Below are 17,290 nucleotides of genomic sequence, written 5' to 3'. Positions count from 1 at the left end.
GGAGGGCTGGGGCCTGGACTCCCAGGTCTGAGGGAGGAGGATTGGGGGCCTGGACTCCCAGGTCTGAGGGAGGAGGGCTGGGGGCCTGGACTCCCAGGTCTGAGGGAGGAGGATTGGGGGCCTGGACTCCCAGGTCTGAAGGAGGAGGGCTGGGGGCCTGGACTCTCAGGTCTGAGGGAGGAGGGCTGGGGGCCTGGACTCCCAGGTCTGAGGGAGGAGGGCTGGGGCCTGGACTCCTGGTCTGAGGGAGGAGGGCTGGGGGCCTGGACTCCTGGTCTGAGGGAGGAGGGCTGGGGGCCTGGACTCCCAGGTCTGAGGGAGGAGGGCTGGGGCCTGGACTCCTGGTCTGAGGGAGGAGGGCTGGGGGCCTAGACTCCTGGTCTGAGGGAGGAGGGCTGGGGGCCTGGACTCCCGGGTCAGAGGGAGGAGGGAGGTAAGGTTTTGGATCTGAGGGAGGGAGCCAAGGTCTGGTCTCCCATGCCTGGGGAGGGAGGGGCTGGGATTTGGGTTTCTAGGTCCGGGGGAGGAGGGCTGGGGCCTGGACTCCTGGGTCTAAGGGAAGAGAGGCTGTTGGCCTGGACTCTGGGGTCTGAGGGAGGAGGGCTAAGGACCTGGACTCTTGGGTCTGAGGCAAAGCTCCTGCAGGAGGGTGAGGTAGAGGATCCATGGGTCTACAGGCCCTGGGAGAATTGAAGGGCCGAATCCCATGTTGGGGTCCTCAATGCCCCACAGAGTAGAAAGGACAGGTTTCTGGGGAGGGCTGGGTGTTGGGGCATGGGAACCACAGCAGCAGTCCTCTTCATTGAGTTTATTAGATGGGGCGCCCCTGGGGGACCTCCCATGCAGCTTCAGCTCCCCCAGGGGAAGGGGCAGGGACAGCCATGTGGCATTGGCAGCGGGGCCTGATTGTAACCCTTCACCCCCTCTCTCAGCCCTTGAGAGATGGCCCCAGAGGAACCCACCTTTCACCAACTCCTTCATCCACGACTGATTGCCCTGGACAGCCTGGTGGGCAGCCTGACGGGGGTTGTGGAGCCCATCCCTGCTCTGGACGACCACAGCACCCCACTCATTGGCTGAGACACTCTTGTTGGTGGCTGGCTCTCCCACCAGACCTGGCAGGAACCAGGTCCAGGAGGAACTCAACTGTGCGTCCTCAGCTCTGCCCAGCTCAGGTACACAGGAGGCCTTAGGAGATGTGCATTGCATGAATGAATGACTGAATGAATGACAGAATGAATGAATGAGTGACTGGAAGAAGTGAGAAGGTGACACATAGACACCCCCACCCAAGCCAGGCAAGGTGCTGGCTGTGTTTCCTCAATACCCCTTCAAAGCACACCTCCCTCTGTATTCTCACTGTCCACCCAGAGGTGTCTGTCAAGTGAATGAAGGAAACCTGTGCTAGCCCTTCACCTCACTGGTTCTCCCAGGAATCCTAGAGAGCGACCCGCCAGGTGTCTCCAGCAGCAAGAGCAGCCCTGGGTGAGGGTGCCCCAGAGCCTCAGGTCCCAGCACAGCCTGCCATGCCTCCCAGCTGCACCTCTGACCCATCCCCTAGTTCACCGCCCCCCCATCCTTCTCAATCTTGCTTCAGATCTCAGGGTGGACTTTTCTGCGTCTCCTTTCACTGGGAAAGGACCGCCTGGGTTCACGCTGTCTTCCCTTTCCCATCCTCTCCCCCACCCCTCCCGCAGGGTGCCAGGCCCCCCTTGCTGAGATGCCCTCTCATCTAGGTCATCACCCACACCCGCCTCCTCATCTTTCTCTTAATTCCTGGCAGCATCTGGCACGGCTGGCTCTTTTGGAAACCCTCTATTCTCTTGACCTCCATGGCTCTCCTGCTCTCCCGGTCCTTCTCGCTTCTCTTTACCAGACCCCCTTCTCCCTCTGAGGCGGCTACCCCCAAGGCTCTGACGGGGTCGTCTTCCCTCTCCACTCTCATCCATGCTGACCTCATCCAGTCCTGTGGCTTGAAATGTCTTCTCTATGCTGATGTTTCCAAAACTTATATTTCCAGCCGTGACCTCTCTCCCAAGCTATGGGCTCACATAACCAGCTGGCTACTTGATCCTCTTGCTCAGATTTCTAACAGGCATCCCCAGCTTGGCATGTCCGAAGGAGAACTCCTCGACTCTTGATTCCTCCCACCCAACTCCTGCTTCCTCTTCTGCCTCTTCTGGTCTTGCAGCTCAACCCTCACCCCCAACCCCAAGTTTGCTCAAGCCCAATACAAAGAGTTCCTCTCTTTACCTCACCTTGGGCCTCCACTCCCTCACCCAGCACTTCCAGCTCACCTCCAAAATTCTACACCCAATCCTTCCAGTTCTCTCTACCCCAACCCTCGTCCAAGCCACCATCCCCCAGAACTGGGGTGACTACAACAGCCCCCTAATTCATCTCCTTGCTTCCACGTTTGAATCCCGGTATCCATTCTCAGCAAAGCAATGTGATTATTTTTATTGTGCTTTGCTTTGAATGAGAATCTCATCGTGCCACTCCTATACTCAAAGCCCTCCGATGGCTTCCCACTGGGTCTAGAACAAATTCAAATTTCTCTCTCCGGCTGCAGGACCCTCTACGACCTCGCGCTTCTGAACTCATCCCCCTTTCCCTCGCCCTGGCTTACCCCGCTCACGGCACAGGTCTCCTCGCTGTTCCTGGGATATGGTACACCTGTTACACCCCAGAGCCTTTGTGCTGACCTTAGGGCCTGGAATGCTTGTCCCCAGATTGTCCCACATCCATTTACCTTCTCATCATTCACGTCTCTGTTCAAACGGGACCTCCGCAAGGGGTCCTCTCTAACCACCCCTCTGAGGTCAACCCTGCCTCCATCACTGTGCTACCACGTCCTGTTAATTTTTAAAGCACTCATCAGTAACCAGAATTACCTTATTGTTTTCTCTCCCTGCCACATTCCTTGGGCTTAGATTGGATCTGGAAGAGTTAAGCACCCGAAAAAAAATATTTCTGGACTATGAGAACAAAAGAATCCCTCTTCTGCATTTCCTTCGGAGACTCTCTCCACATTTCTTTCCGTGCCTACCCAGGCATCTTTCTCTGTTTCAGTGCTTCTACCTCGCTCTCATCTATCTCTGGGTACTTTGTATATCTCTGGGACTTCTCTCCTCTGATCTGCATGTCTGTTTGTCACACCTCTCTCCTGTCTCTTTTTCTCCCCTCTGTACCATCTTCCTGTGCCTGCCTTTTCCTGCAGGTCTCTGTGGGTCTCCCCTTCATCCACTTTTTTTCTCCTTTCCCATCTCTTCCACCTGCCACCCTCCACGACACTTGTGCTTTTTTAAAAAAAAATCTAAACCACAGTCCCTTTTCAAATTTAATTAATTGTCCCACTAATGCCCTTTGTAGCTATTTGTTCTCAGTGCATTTAGTTGTTCTTTCATGCTCTTGCTGGCTCTTGGGCTTTGGAATCCACTCTTCTCTGCCACCAAATCTGACTCCACCTCTCCCTCTCCTCTCCATTTATCATTCGCTATACTGGGTTCTTCTCCATCTCTTTAATTGTATCCCTCCCCCTACATCAGCGACTGCCCTTGACACTGCCCCAGACTCCCCCCTCCCCCCGCCAGGTCTCCTGCATCCTTCTGCTTTCTAGGCCATCCAGCTGGGCCCCAGAGGGGAACTTCTAATGCCCAGCTCTGGCCCGTCTCCTCCCACCACCCCATGTTCTTGGGGTGAAGCTCCTAGCGGCCTGGCACCATCACTAGCCATTTCCTCCCTGGTGCCGCCGGCCTTCCCACCCGCCTGGGAACCTCTTGGGGGCAGGGCTGGATCTGCAGCATCGGCTGGCACTGGGGCTGGCACTGGGGCTGGCACATGGGAGGCCCTGGGAAATAGTATGCCGAACGAAAGAGAACCCCTCCAAGCCCCGCCCCTCTGCGTCCCTGTGACCTTGGAATCCATCCTCTCCACCCACCGCGCTGTCGTCCCACTCAGCTGCCATCCTCCCTCAGCCATGCCACAGCAGCGGCTCCCGCTCACCCCTCTCCGTGGTCCCAGATGGCTTTCTCACACTGTCGCCTGATCCTGCTCTTTTCCTCTCAAATCTTTCCCGTACCTTTGGGATAAAGTCCAAACCCCTCGGCCTGGAACACAGGGCTCTTTAGAACCTGACTGCTATCTCTCCTAGTCTCACCCCACCCCGGACTCAGTCCCTTCACCCTTCCCAAGGCATCACGCCTGCCTCCGCCTCTCCCCCACCTGGCCAACTCCTACTCGTCCTCGGAAGACCCAGGCTGGGCTTCAGGCTCTCTGGGAGGCTTCTGCTGTTCACTGGCAGATGGCCGTGCTGTCCTCTGCTGCATGTTCTTTGGGGTCAGCCTTGCAGCCCTCACCACCCTGCCTGGGTTGTGGCTGGCTGTCCAAGTGTGTGACAGGGATGAGCATCTCAAGAGCAAGGACAAGGTGTGTCCCATGCTAGGGGTCCATAGCCTAACTCCCCGCCCTGGTACATTCGCAGATGCCCCACATCTCCAGCGAGTGAATGGCTGAATTAACGAATGAGTGAAATGCAAATCTTCAAGTCCCAGTGCTCTAGATACCATGCCTGAGCTTCAGCGTTTGTGTAATTATGCGCTTCCTCCCACCAGAGCGTCAGTTCCAAAAAGGCAGCTGTGTCTGGTGCCATAAGCGAGCTGCCTCTCCCTCTTGCGCTCGTCTGAGCTCGCCGCCCTTAGTACACCATCCACCATACGCTGCTGCTGAACGCCAGCCGGTGCTTCCCCACCACCCTCACCTGACGCCCTTACCTAACCTACAAGCCTCTGCACAACCCGGCCCTGTCCATGTCCCCAGGTCCAACCTGGGCCATCCCTACCTTGCTCACTACCCGTCAGCCCTCGTTGGACGCTCCTTCTCACCCCAGGACCTTTGCATCTGCTCGACTCTCAATTTGGTCTGGTGGGCTTCTTGTCGCTCGTTCAGGGTCAAGTAAAATCTCTCTTCTTCTTCAACTGGGTTAAAGCCCCCGATGGAGCATCTGAATTTCTCCAACATCCTAACTGTAACTCACTGTTCACGTGTGTGATTCTTTACCGCCTGCCTCACGCACAAGATGTATACCCCGTAGGTTGTGGGGGACCGCTTTCCCTCCAGTCTGCACACTCAGTCCTCTGCACAAGGCCTGGCAAGTGAGTGCTCAGTAAATTACCAGTAATGAAAGGACGGGTTTCTCTCTGCCCTGTCTCTTCCTGTCCCCAGTGCCTTCCTGGGCACCCCGGTACACAGCGGGGGCTCCATGAACCGTTGTGGAATGATGCATGAGAAATGAATGGATGCACGTGTTTCCGGACGTTGTCCTCTCCGGTGCCCGCGTTCTTCCTCCGACTCTTGTCTCTTCGCTTTTCTGCATCCCTCCTCTTTACAAAGAGCATGTAATAGTCTTTCGCTGTTACTACGCGTTCGCGTTGCAGACCCTCTCCAGGAGCTGGGCTGGGCTGGGAGTCCCTCTCTCCGCCCCCCGCCCCGCCCCCACATGCACACAGCGAAACGTTAAAAAGAAAACATCTCAAAACTGCAAAAAACACCACCGCCCTCCCCCTCCCCCCAAACCCCGCCCCCGGAAAAAAATAAAACACGACGCTCCCTCGCAAAGGCCCCCACCCTTCCCCCTCCCTCGGGGTCCCTGCTTCGGAGGGGGGTGGGAGGAGGGCGCTCCCCACGCCCGGGGGGATGGAGTGCGGGGATGAGGGCCGGGGAAGGCCAGGCAGTCTCCAGCGCGCTCACGGGGAGGGGGGGCGCCCCCGAGCCCCGGCAGCCTCGTTGCACGCGCGCCCGCGCACGCGCCCCGGACACGCCCCCCTCGGCGCCCCCGCGCCCCTACACGGGCGTGGTTTTCCTGTTGAGCGTGTTGGTGTTGGAGGCGGCGGCCTCCTTGGCCAGGGTCCCGGGGGCCGGAGCGGCGGGCGCGGGCGGGGCGGGCGCGGGCGCGGCGGGCGGCCCCGTGACCGTGACGCCGCCGCCCGCCTCCTTGGGGAAGGCGTTGTGCAGCGTGAGGAAGCCCGGCGTCCCCCCGCGGTCCCGCTCGGCGCCCGCCCCGCCGCCGCCGCCGCCCCCGGCGCCCCCCGCCGCGCCGCCGTACGCCCCTGCGCCGCCGCCGCCGCCGGCCCCCGCCAGCCCCGCGGCCACGCTGCCCTTGGACGGGTCGCGGCTGAGCGTGTACATGGAGATGTCCGTGGAGGCGAAGCCCGGGCCCCCGGGGCCGCCGGGAGACGCGTCCCGCGACGGCGACGGCTCGCTGGAGCGGGAGCTAGAGCGGGAGCGGCGGCGGTAGCGGAAGCGGTAACTGGGCAGACGGAGGATGGCCGAGGGGCCGCTCCCGCCACTGCCGCCCGCGCCCCCGCCGGCCTTGAGCAGGTCCGAGCGAGACTGGCAGTGCGCCTCGCGGCTGCGCTCGATGTAGATGTTGACGGCCAGCACGCCGATGACCTCGGCCAGGATGAACGAGAGCCCGCCGAAGTAGAAGGACCAGCCGTACGAGTAGTGGTTCTTCTTCTCCTCGTCGCGCTTCGGGCCCGGCTCGCCCGCGTTGGCCGAGATGTACACGATCACGCCGATGATGTTGCTCAGGCCTGCGCGGGACGGAGGAGGGAGCCTCGAGGCCAACCCCGGCGGCCCGCTGCGCCCGCCCATGCCCCCGGCCGGGGAGGTCCCGCCCGCCCCTCCAGAGGGCCCAGCCGCGGCCCAATGGCCCAGCCCTGACGGTCCAGTCCCGACGGTCCAGCCCCGACGGCCAAGCCCCGGCCCAATGGCCCAGCCCCAATGGCCCAGTCCTGGCCCTATGGTCCAGCCCGCATGGCCCAGCCCAGCCCCAACGGTCCAGGCCCAGCCGCGGACCGGCCTAAGCCCTGCCCCTGATGAGGACGCTGGCCTGGATCTCTAGACCCTGCCTGGTTGGTGTGACGCCACCCTCCCGGGCAGCGCTGGGGTCCCGGGCTCGCTCCAGGCTCCAGCCCCGCAGGTTTAAACTCTCCTAGGGCTGCAGCGAGGGCCGCCCCTCCAGGCCTGCCGTCTGCGGGGGTACACTCTCCCAGCCTGGATGGAGAGTGAGGTGTCCCACTGCTGGTCTGAAACGCGCTCTTTGGGGAGCTGGCTTCCCCTTCTGCCCCAGGTCCTGCCTCTAAATTCTGCTCCTCTGGATTCGGCCCCTTCAAAGACGCTGTTTCCTGGAGTTTCCCAAGACCATTCATTCCACGTGGGACGGGTCTTGTGCCCCTGGAGAACGCTGTTCCGTGGCTCTAGGCTCATATAGAACCTCCCTCTAGAAAGGGCCCAGCCCTGTCCTCCCCGGCCGAGGTCTAGTTTTCGGACTCCACCAGGCTGGCCCCGCCTCCCCAGGCCCTGGGGGCCTAGCCCCGCCCCTCCTTTCCTACTCTCGCCTCCTTAAACAAGCCGCGAGCCAGGCCAACCCAGGCTCCCCGGCCACACCCGGAAGGGATCCTCTAGGATCTGGAGTCTCGCCCCCAAAGCAAGCTCCTCCCCTTCGGCTCCAAATCACCGGTTCCCTCTGATGGCCCCGCCCCTCCACCTTCCAGACCCCAATTGTCTCAAGGCCCCACCCCTCCCGCCGCCCAGGCTCCTCCCCTTCCGTCTCCTGGACCGCGAACTTCCCAACTTAACCTCCATGCGCCCCGGAGCGCGCCAGGGGCTGGACTTGTCTCATTTCTCCAAGAAACGGCGAGAAGGCGACGCCTACCTTACCCGGAGGGTGGCGACGGGGGTTGGGAAGAGCCCAGGAAGGCTCCGCGCCCCAGGGGGCTCCCGAGGCAGGGTCGCGTGCAGACACACAGACCCGCGCGCAGCGAGGCGCGCGCGCGCGCAGGTGGAGCGGCCCGCGACCCCCTCCCTCTGTCTCTCACCTGCTGCGACAAACAGGATCCCGGCGCCCAGGATGATGTTCCTCTTGGACTTGTAGACCCGGGAGGCGGCCACGCACACGCCCCCAAGCAGCAGCAAGATGGCGCTGAGGATCGGGAAGATGCTGGAGGCGCGGACGACGCCTGCGGGGCGCGGGGACAGGGGCGCGCGGGTCAGGGGCGGCGCGCGCCGGCCGCGGAGCTCCGTTTCTGCCTTAGCCATCCGCCCTTTCTCGCTCTCTGGCCGTGTTTTGGGACGCTTTTCTTTTCTTGTTTTCTTTCCCGCTTCATTTTCTCTCCTCTTTTTAAGATTTCCCTGTTTCTCGGTCGTATTTCCTTCTTCCCCACCTTTCTCTCTGCGCTGAGATTTTGTTCTCTTTCTCCAGATCCTGTTCCCTTTCTGTTTCTCTCTGAATTTCTCTGGACGACCCTCTCCCTTTATCTCTTTCTCTTACCCGCCTGCCCCCTCACTCCCCCTCTCTCTGCACATCTCTTTCCTTTCTTCGGGGTCCACATTCAGAAATTAAAATCCTTAAGTCTTTCTCTCTCTCTGCTTTTTCTGCTCTTTGTGGGTCTTTCTCTAAGATTTCCTCCTATATTTTTCCCTCTCTTTCGCCTTCCATCTTTCTCCCTCCCGCTATCTCGGCAGTCCTTTCCATCCACCCGCAAAACCCCACGCAACCAGATTTTCCGATTTCTGAGCCTGGCTAAGGCCAATCAAAATTCAAGGTTTGCCGCGTTCTCGGGGTGGCCGCCAGTCGCAGCCCAGACCTCCCCCGGCAGCTCCACGGAGTGGCGGGGGCCCCGTTGCAGACTGCCCGGCGGCCCCGGGGCGCAGGGACCAATCCCGGTCAGGGAATTCACCACCGGCCACAGCCCAGGGCTGCCGCGGGCGCCACCGAGGGCAGGCGGCCAGTCAGCTCCCGGGGTCCCCCCTCGGCCCGCCCCGAGCTGAGAGGGGGGGCGGGAGGGAGGCGCTCTGCCAGTGGGGAGCCAGAGGATCTCGGCCTCTGGACGTGGATAGGCTGGGGCGCTCAGCTGTGCGCGTAGACCCAAGTGCCCGGCCCCTGAGCCGGTCCCTTCCCTACCCCCTTCCAGCCGGGCAGCGCCCCCCCGACGGCCCCGGACCCCCAACGTACGGAGCAGATACTCCGCGCTGTCATGATCGTAGTCGGTGTCCTCCGGGAAGTGGTTGATCTTCACGCAGACTCCTCTTTTCAACCCTGGAGCGGGACGGGGTGGTGATGCGGGCTTCAGAGGTGGAAGCTGGGCAGTCCCCGGTGAGAACAGACCCTCCCCTTCCCCCAAGACACAGCTCTCTCGGCGCTGTTTGGGAAGCGGGAAACCCTGGCTCCTGAGCCCGTCTTGGGATCTGGGGCAAACTTTCAACTGCTCTGGTCTCAGTTTCCCCACCTGTTAAAAAAGAACAAACGAGGGCCTACCGCCCTTACAGTGTTCGCTAAGCCTCCAGATAAGTCACGCAACCTCTCCGGGCCTCTGTTCCCCCCTCTTTAAGAAAGCCGATCTTGGTTTCAACAACTGCAAGGCGCCCGTCCATCGCCAAACTTGCCGACACGTCTGAAAACGCGTGGGAAAACAAAGACTATGCCGGGGCAATGGGAACTACATTTCCCATGAGGCCCTACGAGGTCTTGCGCCCAAATGTGAGAAGAGCGGCCCCAGTGGTTCGTGGGAGTTGTAGTCTCTTCAGTCCTGGCATTTAAGGGAAGGGATTCCCAATCTCTGTGCGTTGAATCTGGAACCTTCTGGAGAAAGATGGAATGTTTGAAGCAAGCAGAGGCAAGCGAAAGAGGTGGAGTATGCCTGCCCGGGTCACGCAGTGTCACCTACATCCTCTTTCCTAGAATTAGCCGCTGGAACCCCCCTGCTGACATCCTTTGGGAATATATCTTCTCATCATTGGGGATGGTTCGTGTGTTACTACCTCTAGCACATAGCCGCAGATCAGTCAATCAAGCAATATCAATATATTCAGGTCTGCTCAACTCTGGAGGCTCCGCCAGGCTTTTCCCGGAGCCGTGAACCACTCCTTTCACCTCTCCGCTACTTACCCTTGGGTGCGCAGCTCAGAGGCACCCCTTAATGGCGCACTCCCTGAACACACACGCGCGCGCGCACACACACACTCCTCACACCAAAGTCGGGTCGATTTCCTCCTCTAGGGTTCAGTAGCTCCCCTTCTGACAAGCATCAGGTCTGTGATCCGCCTCCTCAGCAAGCTGGGAGTTCCTGGAGGGGAGGGCACGGGGTCTGCCGCCCGGCATCATCTGACACGGAGCCGGCACAGAGAGGCATCATGAAATGGGTGTTGGTGGGTGGATGGATGGATGAAAGTTTGAATGACCATAAGGCTAGCAGAAGGGAAGGATAAAGGCAAATGATTACAGGGAAAGGAATGGGAGAAGGGGAAATCGGAGAGCAGGAACAGAAGGCAGTAATACCAGCAAGAGCTAACATTTGTTGAGTGCTTCCCAGGTGGAAGAATTCATCCAATGCCCCCAGGAGTCCCAGAAAACAGATAATGTTGGGGTCGTGTGGTGGCCAGTCACTTGGGTATTGAGGTCAAACTGCCTGGCATACTCTGTGAATTTGGTGTTACTTGGCTCAACTGGCTTCATTTCCCTCACCTGTAACAAGGGGGTCCCAGGACCCACCTCACGGGGTGGCTATGCAGACTGGGTCCAGGTAAAGGAGCTTAGCGCTTTGCCCGAAACACAATTAAGTGCTCAGTGGGTATCAGTAGATACATCATCCCCATTATCAGATGGGGAGACGGAGGCACTGAAAGTGCTCACCAGGTCACAGCTGGTGGTGATAGGGGCAGAAGAGAAATGCACAGCAGTCTGCCTCACTGGAATGTGAGCTTCTGGCCTGGGCAGCACTGGCCTCCAGCAGCTAAAGCAGTGCCTAGCACAAGGCAGGTGCCTGATAAATATTTGTGAATGAATGAGTGAATACATAACCCCCAGGTGCACACTCCTTCCCATCCAGTCCAGTGTGGTGGGTAAGGTGGTGGGCTCGGTCCCCTCCTTCCTTGAATGTGATCAAGGACAATTAAACAAGACTTGCACACGGACTCTCTCAACAGGTGAGCAGCACCTATGAAGGCTAACCACACACCAGGCACCGTTCTATGCATGTGCTGGGTATAACTCACTCACTGCTTAGGGCAAACCCTGGGGGCGGGCAGGAATAGCATCCCTGCTTGGCAGATGAGGAAACCGAGGCACAGAGAGTTGAAGAACTTGCCCCAACCAACGTAGATGTTAAGCCCAGGGGAGGAGATTCAAACACAGCCCTGCTTCAGGGGCAGGAGGTGTGAGTAGTTATGGTGGCTTCTGGTGCCGGCTTTGGGATTGGACTCTGTAAGCCCACACAGGCACTGCGGCTTCCCAGCTGTCCCTAAGTCTCAGCGTCCTCATTCGGGAAATGAAAATGATAATTTATAGGATTTCAGTGAGATGTCAGTGGAATTTGATGAAGCACGCAGCCAAGCACAGAATACGAGGTGCTTTGGTTGCGTGCCTCTTCATCTGAGCTGAGCCAATGGGGCTGGAACATTTTTTGTGTAGGGTTAATGGTGATGTGTCCCTGGCGCTCTCGCAGGGCTTGCCTAGCCCAGAACTGGATCAGCAGGGGTTAAGGGGAAGCACGTGCGGTGGTCAGAACATGGGGAGAGCTGGGGACTCTTACGTGAGGGCTGACTCACCACCCCTGACTGGCCATCAGCTTCCAGCTCTGACAAACAAGAGTGGTAATAATGCCTTCCCCCTGGTGCAGTTGTGAGGGTTCCATGAGCTAGTGCATGCAAAGTGCTTAGCTCACGGGGCTTTATGTAGTTGGGGCTCACAGACAGGGCTGTGGGTCCAGATTTCTGAGACATGGGACAAGGGAGTATAGCTGAGAGCCCTCAGCAGGGGCTCCAGCCTGCTTTCCAACACTGACACCAGCCTCGAGTAGCTTTTGAGTATCTGAACCTTGGTGAGTCCAAACTGAGATGAGCTATAAGCATAAAATAAGATTTCAGACTTAGTGGGGGGGGAGATACTTCATTAATAATTTTTATATTGATTACATATTAAAATGCTATTATCTTGGATAAGTTGGTTTAAAGAAAATAGATGACTAAAATTAACTACACCCGTTTTCTCGACACTTATTTTCACGTAAACTACGAGGAAAGTTAAAATCATAGCTGTGGCTCGTGGCGCATTTCTATGGAAGGGTGCTGGGCTAGAGGCTGCAGTATGGGGGGGGGGGAGGGTCCGAGGGTCTGGTCCCTTGAATTCACAGTGACCATCAGAAGAATGAGATGAGGAAATGCAGCAGTAAAATAGAAACAGTGATCTAGCACTTACTCTGTGCCTGCTAGGCTTTATTATTATTGTTCAAAACGTATCCTGTTAGCCTTTTAAACACTTTGCATATATTAGCCCTTTTAACTCTCCACTCCCCTGTCAGTCTATTAGGGACCGCTACGTCACGTCACCCATGGTGGAAATGAGGCACAAAGAGCTTAAGTGTGTGATTCAAAGTCAGCCTGCGGTGGGAGGCAGAGACCTTCTTGGTCCAGGTTTTGTGTCTCTCTCATTGTACCCTGCTGTGTTTCTCTGAGAGACTCCAAAGGAAGGTGGGATGGAGCCTAAGGACTCCTGGGGAAACAGTGACTTCAGGTAGCAATGGCTTGGGGCCGGTTTTTACACTCCTGGTTCTCTCTTGGGCTGGGGGCGCTGAAGGATTTGATGCTCTGTTCTCCTAGGAAACAAAACAGACCTGAGTTCAAATCCAGACCCTATCAGCTGTGTGACCTTGGGCAAGTTCCTTCACCTCTCTGGGCCTCAGCTTTCTCTTCTGGCAGCATGGAAGTAATATTCGTACCCATTCACAGGGTTTTTGTGAACATCCAGGGGCGAATGCATGACAAGTATAGTAACAATAAAGTCACCTTCGTTTATTCCCCTCCTTAAAACTTACTTCCTTTGGCTTCTGGGATGCCCCCTTACCTGGTTTTTCTGAAATCTCTGGGGCCTTTCTCGTATCCCTTTGCTGGTTTCTTTTCATCTCCTCAAACTTTTCAGCGTCAACTGTCTCAGCCCTTAAGCTGCATTTTTCCTTGTTTCTGTCTCTACTCACGCATTCTCTAGGTGCCCTGCATATGTCAGTGACCCCTTCCCCAATTATATCTAGAGGCCAGATTCTCCCCTGACCTCCAGATTCAGCCTACCTAGGTCAGGGATCAGCAGACTACCTCCCCCGGGCCCAATCCGGCTACAAAGGGGCTTCACGTTTTTAAATAGTTGAGAAAAAAGTCAAAGACTAATATTTCACAGCATAGGAAAAGTATATGCAATTCAAATTTTAGTGTCCATAAATAAAGTTTTATTGGAGCACAGCCACAGTATCCATTCACAGCGCCTGCTGCAGCTCTGTGAGTGGGTGTGATATGCACAGTGTGGCCCTCCGAGCCTGAAATATTTACTATCTGGCCCTTTACAGAGGAAGTGTGCCGACCCCTGTCTTAGATGCTACCTCTCATCGGCATCTTAAAGGTAACAAACTGAGCCCAGGAGATCCTTCCTTACAACAAATCAGATATGAGAAAATAAGAATAAATAAATTCTCTGCTGTCTCCCACCACGCTCAGGTGCTCAGACCAAGCTGACTGTCGACTAGGGGGGATTTGATCTCCCAGGGGATGGTGGACAAGGTCTAGAGACAATTTACAGTTTTGGTCATCACAGCTGGGAGAAGGAGTGCCCCTGGCATCAGGTGGGTGAGGCCAAGACACTGCTTGCCATCGCAGGTGCACAGGATGGCGCCCGCACACGGACTTATTCGTGCCCGAATGCCCCCAGCGCTGAGGTTGAGAGAACCTGCTTTAGAGGCACCCCCGACTCCTCTCTCATTTACCGCAGCGGAGCCACCGCAATCTCTCTCCACTGGAGCTTCAGCGTTTCCTCTGAATTCAAACTCCACTGCTCCCACCCTTGGCCCACCACCTCCTGCCTCTCCTCAGTCATCTCTCTACACAGCAGCTAGAGCTAATCCTGTTAAAAGCCAAGCAGCTCACGTCACTCCTCTGCTCAAGAACCTTCAAGGGCTCCCATCTCATAATAAGAAGCAAAGTGCATCCCAGGACCTGTAAACCCTGAGAGATGGGGACCCTGTTACCTCTTTGACTGCACGACCTACTGTGTCCCCCTCACTCACTCTGTCCCAGCCATACCGGCCTCCCACTGGTGCTCAAAACCACAGGTACGCTCCCACCCCAGCCTTGGTCCTCCAGCTGAAGCACTGTCCCCCAGGTATCCACGGACTCACTGGCTCACTCCGTTCAGACCTTCCCTCAGATGTTATCCTCCTAGTGAGGCTTTTCCTGGCCTCCTTATCTATAATTTCATACGTGTACCTCTGACACTTTCCACCACCTCCCCTCCTCCTGAGCCCTATCTAACACCCTGAGTGTTTTATTTATCTCCCTTATTATGTCTCTTCTTCTAAAATGTAAGACGGACAAGGACAGGGGTTTTTCAGTCTGTTTCCCCCACACATTGGGTATCCTCAGAGTCAAGAATAGTGCCTGACACACAGTAGAAATACAATCGATATTCACCGTTGAATGAACAAATGATGAATGTGATGCTTACTATCTGCCTCACACTGTCCTAGGGGTTTGGCGATGCAAGCCCCACTTTGGGCTCTGTGCCTGGTGCTTGGCCAGACCAGTGAACGCACATGAATGTAAGCACAGGAACAAGCAGATAACATATTGACAGAAGTGGTAGGATGTGAGGCAATAGGGAGTGGAGGTGACTGTGGTGAAATGGAGACCATATGCCTATCTGAAGAAGCAGATGCCAACTCATATCTGGCCCATCATGGCCACTGCAGAATGCAGTGGTCAGACTTTCAAAAGAAGGCAAAAATCCGCTATTCCATTTGAAGTCTCCCTAATTTTTCAATGTTAGCAAGGGATTCTGATTTTGGTTTCAATTTCAAACACTCTTAAATCTACCACTTCCATCCAGCAGTTTGCGACCTGTGTGATGGGCAATCGGGAATTCTCTGGCTCTATCCCTTTCAGCGCTGGGCAGCCTTGAGTAAATGGCTCAGCCTCTCTGAACCTCATCTTCCTCATCCCCAACAGCTTCATAGGACAACATGAGATAATAACATTTCTGGCTTGTCATGAGCGAGCAGTAAAAGAGAGAGAGGAAGGAAGAAAAGGGGGGGCTGTGAATGGGCGACAGGAGGCATGGCAATCTTTTGATGCTGAGCCGGGCCTTCAGGACTGGCTCGCCCCACTCCTTCGTGGCGCAGCCCAGGAGCAGGAGGCCGGGGAGGTGAGAGGCAGTGGCCGCACGGGGACCAACGCACATTGGGACTGGAACCCGAGTTCCCTGCTTTCCAGCCCGAGGCTCCGTGTAAGGGTGCAAGCAAGAGCGAGGCTGCGACGTGGCGGCGGAGGAGGGGCGGAGGAGAGGGCAGGAGTGGTGGGGGGGATAGGTGAGAGGAAAAGAAGAAAAACGGGGATTAGAAGAGGCAGCGGGGGTCGGGGGAAAAAGAAGCCTTAGTGAAGGAAACGAGGCAGGGAAGGAGGCACCGCGGAAGCGGATCTGGGGCGGGGGTGGGGGGGTGGGAAGGCAGGTGAGGGCGAGGGCGCGCGTGGAGGGAGGGCGAGGCGGCGGCACGCGGGGAGAGCGAGAGGCCCAGGCCCCGGGGGAAAGGCGTCCTGCTGGCGGCCGGGGTCCCCGGCGCGGGCGCGTCTGGGGTGGGGGGGCCAGAGGAGAGGCCCCGAGGACGTGTGCGGGGCCCCAAGAGCGCGAGAGGAAGGGGGGGAGCGAGGCGAAGGTGACGGGGCGCCGCGGGCCCGACTCTACCTTCCAGGCAGCAGATCCTCCAGAGGCCCGAGTGCGTGAGGCCGCCGGGGTCCTTCCTCTCGGCCGCGCCCGCGCCGCCGCGGTGCGGGGGGCCGTCGTCGCCGGCGGTGAGGTTGGTGGTGTTGCAGATGAAGGCGCGCGTGTAGAGCCAGTAGTCGGTGCTGATGGCGATGGTCATCAGGCCGAAGGCGGCGAAGGCGCCCACGGCGGTCAGCAGCGCCTGCACGCCCTTCTCGCACCACAGGCCCCGCTCTTCGTTCCAGCGCTTCAGCGACTCCAGCTTGACCGCGGGCAGCCGGGGGGCCGGGGGCCACCACCGGGGCAGCGGGGGCGGGGCCGTGCCGGCGGCTGGGGGGGCTCACAGCGCAGGCGGAAGCGGGGCCCGGGGCCGGCGGGGCTGGGGAGGGGGCGGAGAGGAGGAGGCCGCGGCGGGCAGGGGGTCAGAGGGCGGCCATGGGCGCCTGCTGGTGGAGGCAGGGGGCGGGACACAGGGTTAGACGGGAAGACAGCGGCACCGCGTCTAATCGCCACCGCCCCCCCCCCCAAATAAAAACCACCGATGTCCTCTGTTAAGGAAACTCCTCCCCTGCTGCCTCCTTTCTCTAGAAAAATCTCCCTCAACTACCGTCCGGGAAAGTCTCTCCATGAATCCCTCTCGGAGGAACTCCCCCCTGGCTTTCATACCCAGGACCCTCCCCCGGGGCCCTCGCCAGCTCCTCCCCTCGCTCCAGCCCCCACCCCCTCCCCGGAAGGAACCCCCTGTTCCTCTGAGATTCCTCTCTGACGAGCCTCCCCCCTTCCCCTTCACCGTTCTCTCCCACACCTACTCATTCCTCTGCTCAAGAAAATTCCATGCTTGTCTCCCCAACTTTGCCTGAAATACCTCCACAACTTAGCGCCGCCCCAGCGCCACCATTTCCACTACTCACTGGAGAAGTAACTCCATGAGCGTCTACTGTCTGCTTCTCTCACTCAAGTGCCCCCACTCTTCTACGACTCCTCCATGCTTTCTCTACTATGTCCTCCACTGCAGGGGGGGGGGGGGATCTCTCCATCTTTCCTCAACCAAAAAGGCATTTTTCCAACCGACCCCGGGCATGTGCACGGCTGGGAATAATCCGCCTAGCTCCATAGTCTCCTCTGTTGGGGTCCCCCTTCCCTGCTTGAGCCCCTGTGTGTCAAGGCACGATTTTCAACTCTGCTGCACCTTGGAACTACCTGGGAATCTTTAAAAATGCTGATACCTGGATCCCACCTGAGAAATTCAGATTTAATTCCTCCGGGATGGGGTGTGAGCACCCAGGTTTTTAAAAGCAACCCCCCCCCCATTCTAAAGTGCAGCCAACAGTGGGACCCATAGACTTAAAGAATGCCCGTCCTATCTCCATCACATTCTCCTCTCACACCAAGCCCCATCCCCTACTGTGTCTTCTACTCGAGGAAAAAAAATTCTTTCCTTGGCCTAGAAAAGTCTTCTGAATCTATTCTCTACAACTTAGACAAACTCATCAT

General features: G+C 57.8%; 1 protein-coding gene across 1 annotated transcript; it reads right to left on the bottom strand.

Moving 5' to 3' along the window:
• Positions 1–793: 793 nt before the first annotated feature.
• On the bottom strand, positions 794–16,136 carry CACNG8 (calcium voltage-gated channel auxiliary subunit gamma 8). The gene is made up of 4 exons (XM_058280781.1): positions 15,779–16,136; positions 9,017–9,100; positions 7,881–8,021; positions 794–6,593 (listed from the first exon to the last, which is right to left on the bottom strand). Exons 1-4 carry the CDS (start codon positions 15,954–15,956, stop codon positions 5,842–5,844), a joined length of 1,155 nt encoding a protein of 384 aa, XP_058136764.1. The 5' UTR covers positions 15,957–16,136; the 3' UTR covers positions 794–5,841.
• Positions 16,137–17,290: the final 1,154 nt, after the last annotated feature.

Source organism: Dasypus novemcinctus, chromosome 18 (genome assembly GCF_030445035.2).
Source record: "Dasypus novemcinctus isolate mDasNov1 chromosome 18, mDasNov1.1.hap2, whole genome shotgun sequence".
In the NCBI taxonomy this organism is placed as follows: Eukaryota; Metazoa; Chordata; class Mammalia; order Cingulata; family Dasypodidae; genus Dasypus; species Dasypus novemcinctus.
Note: the sequence above shows the minus strand (reverse complement) of the source record. Positions and strands in the feature narration are given on the sequence as shown.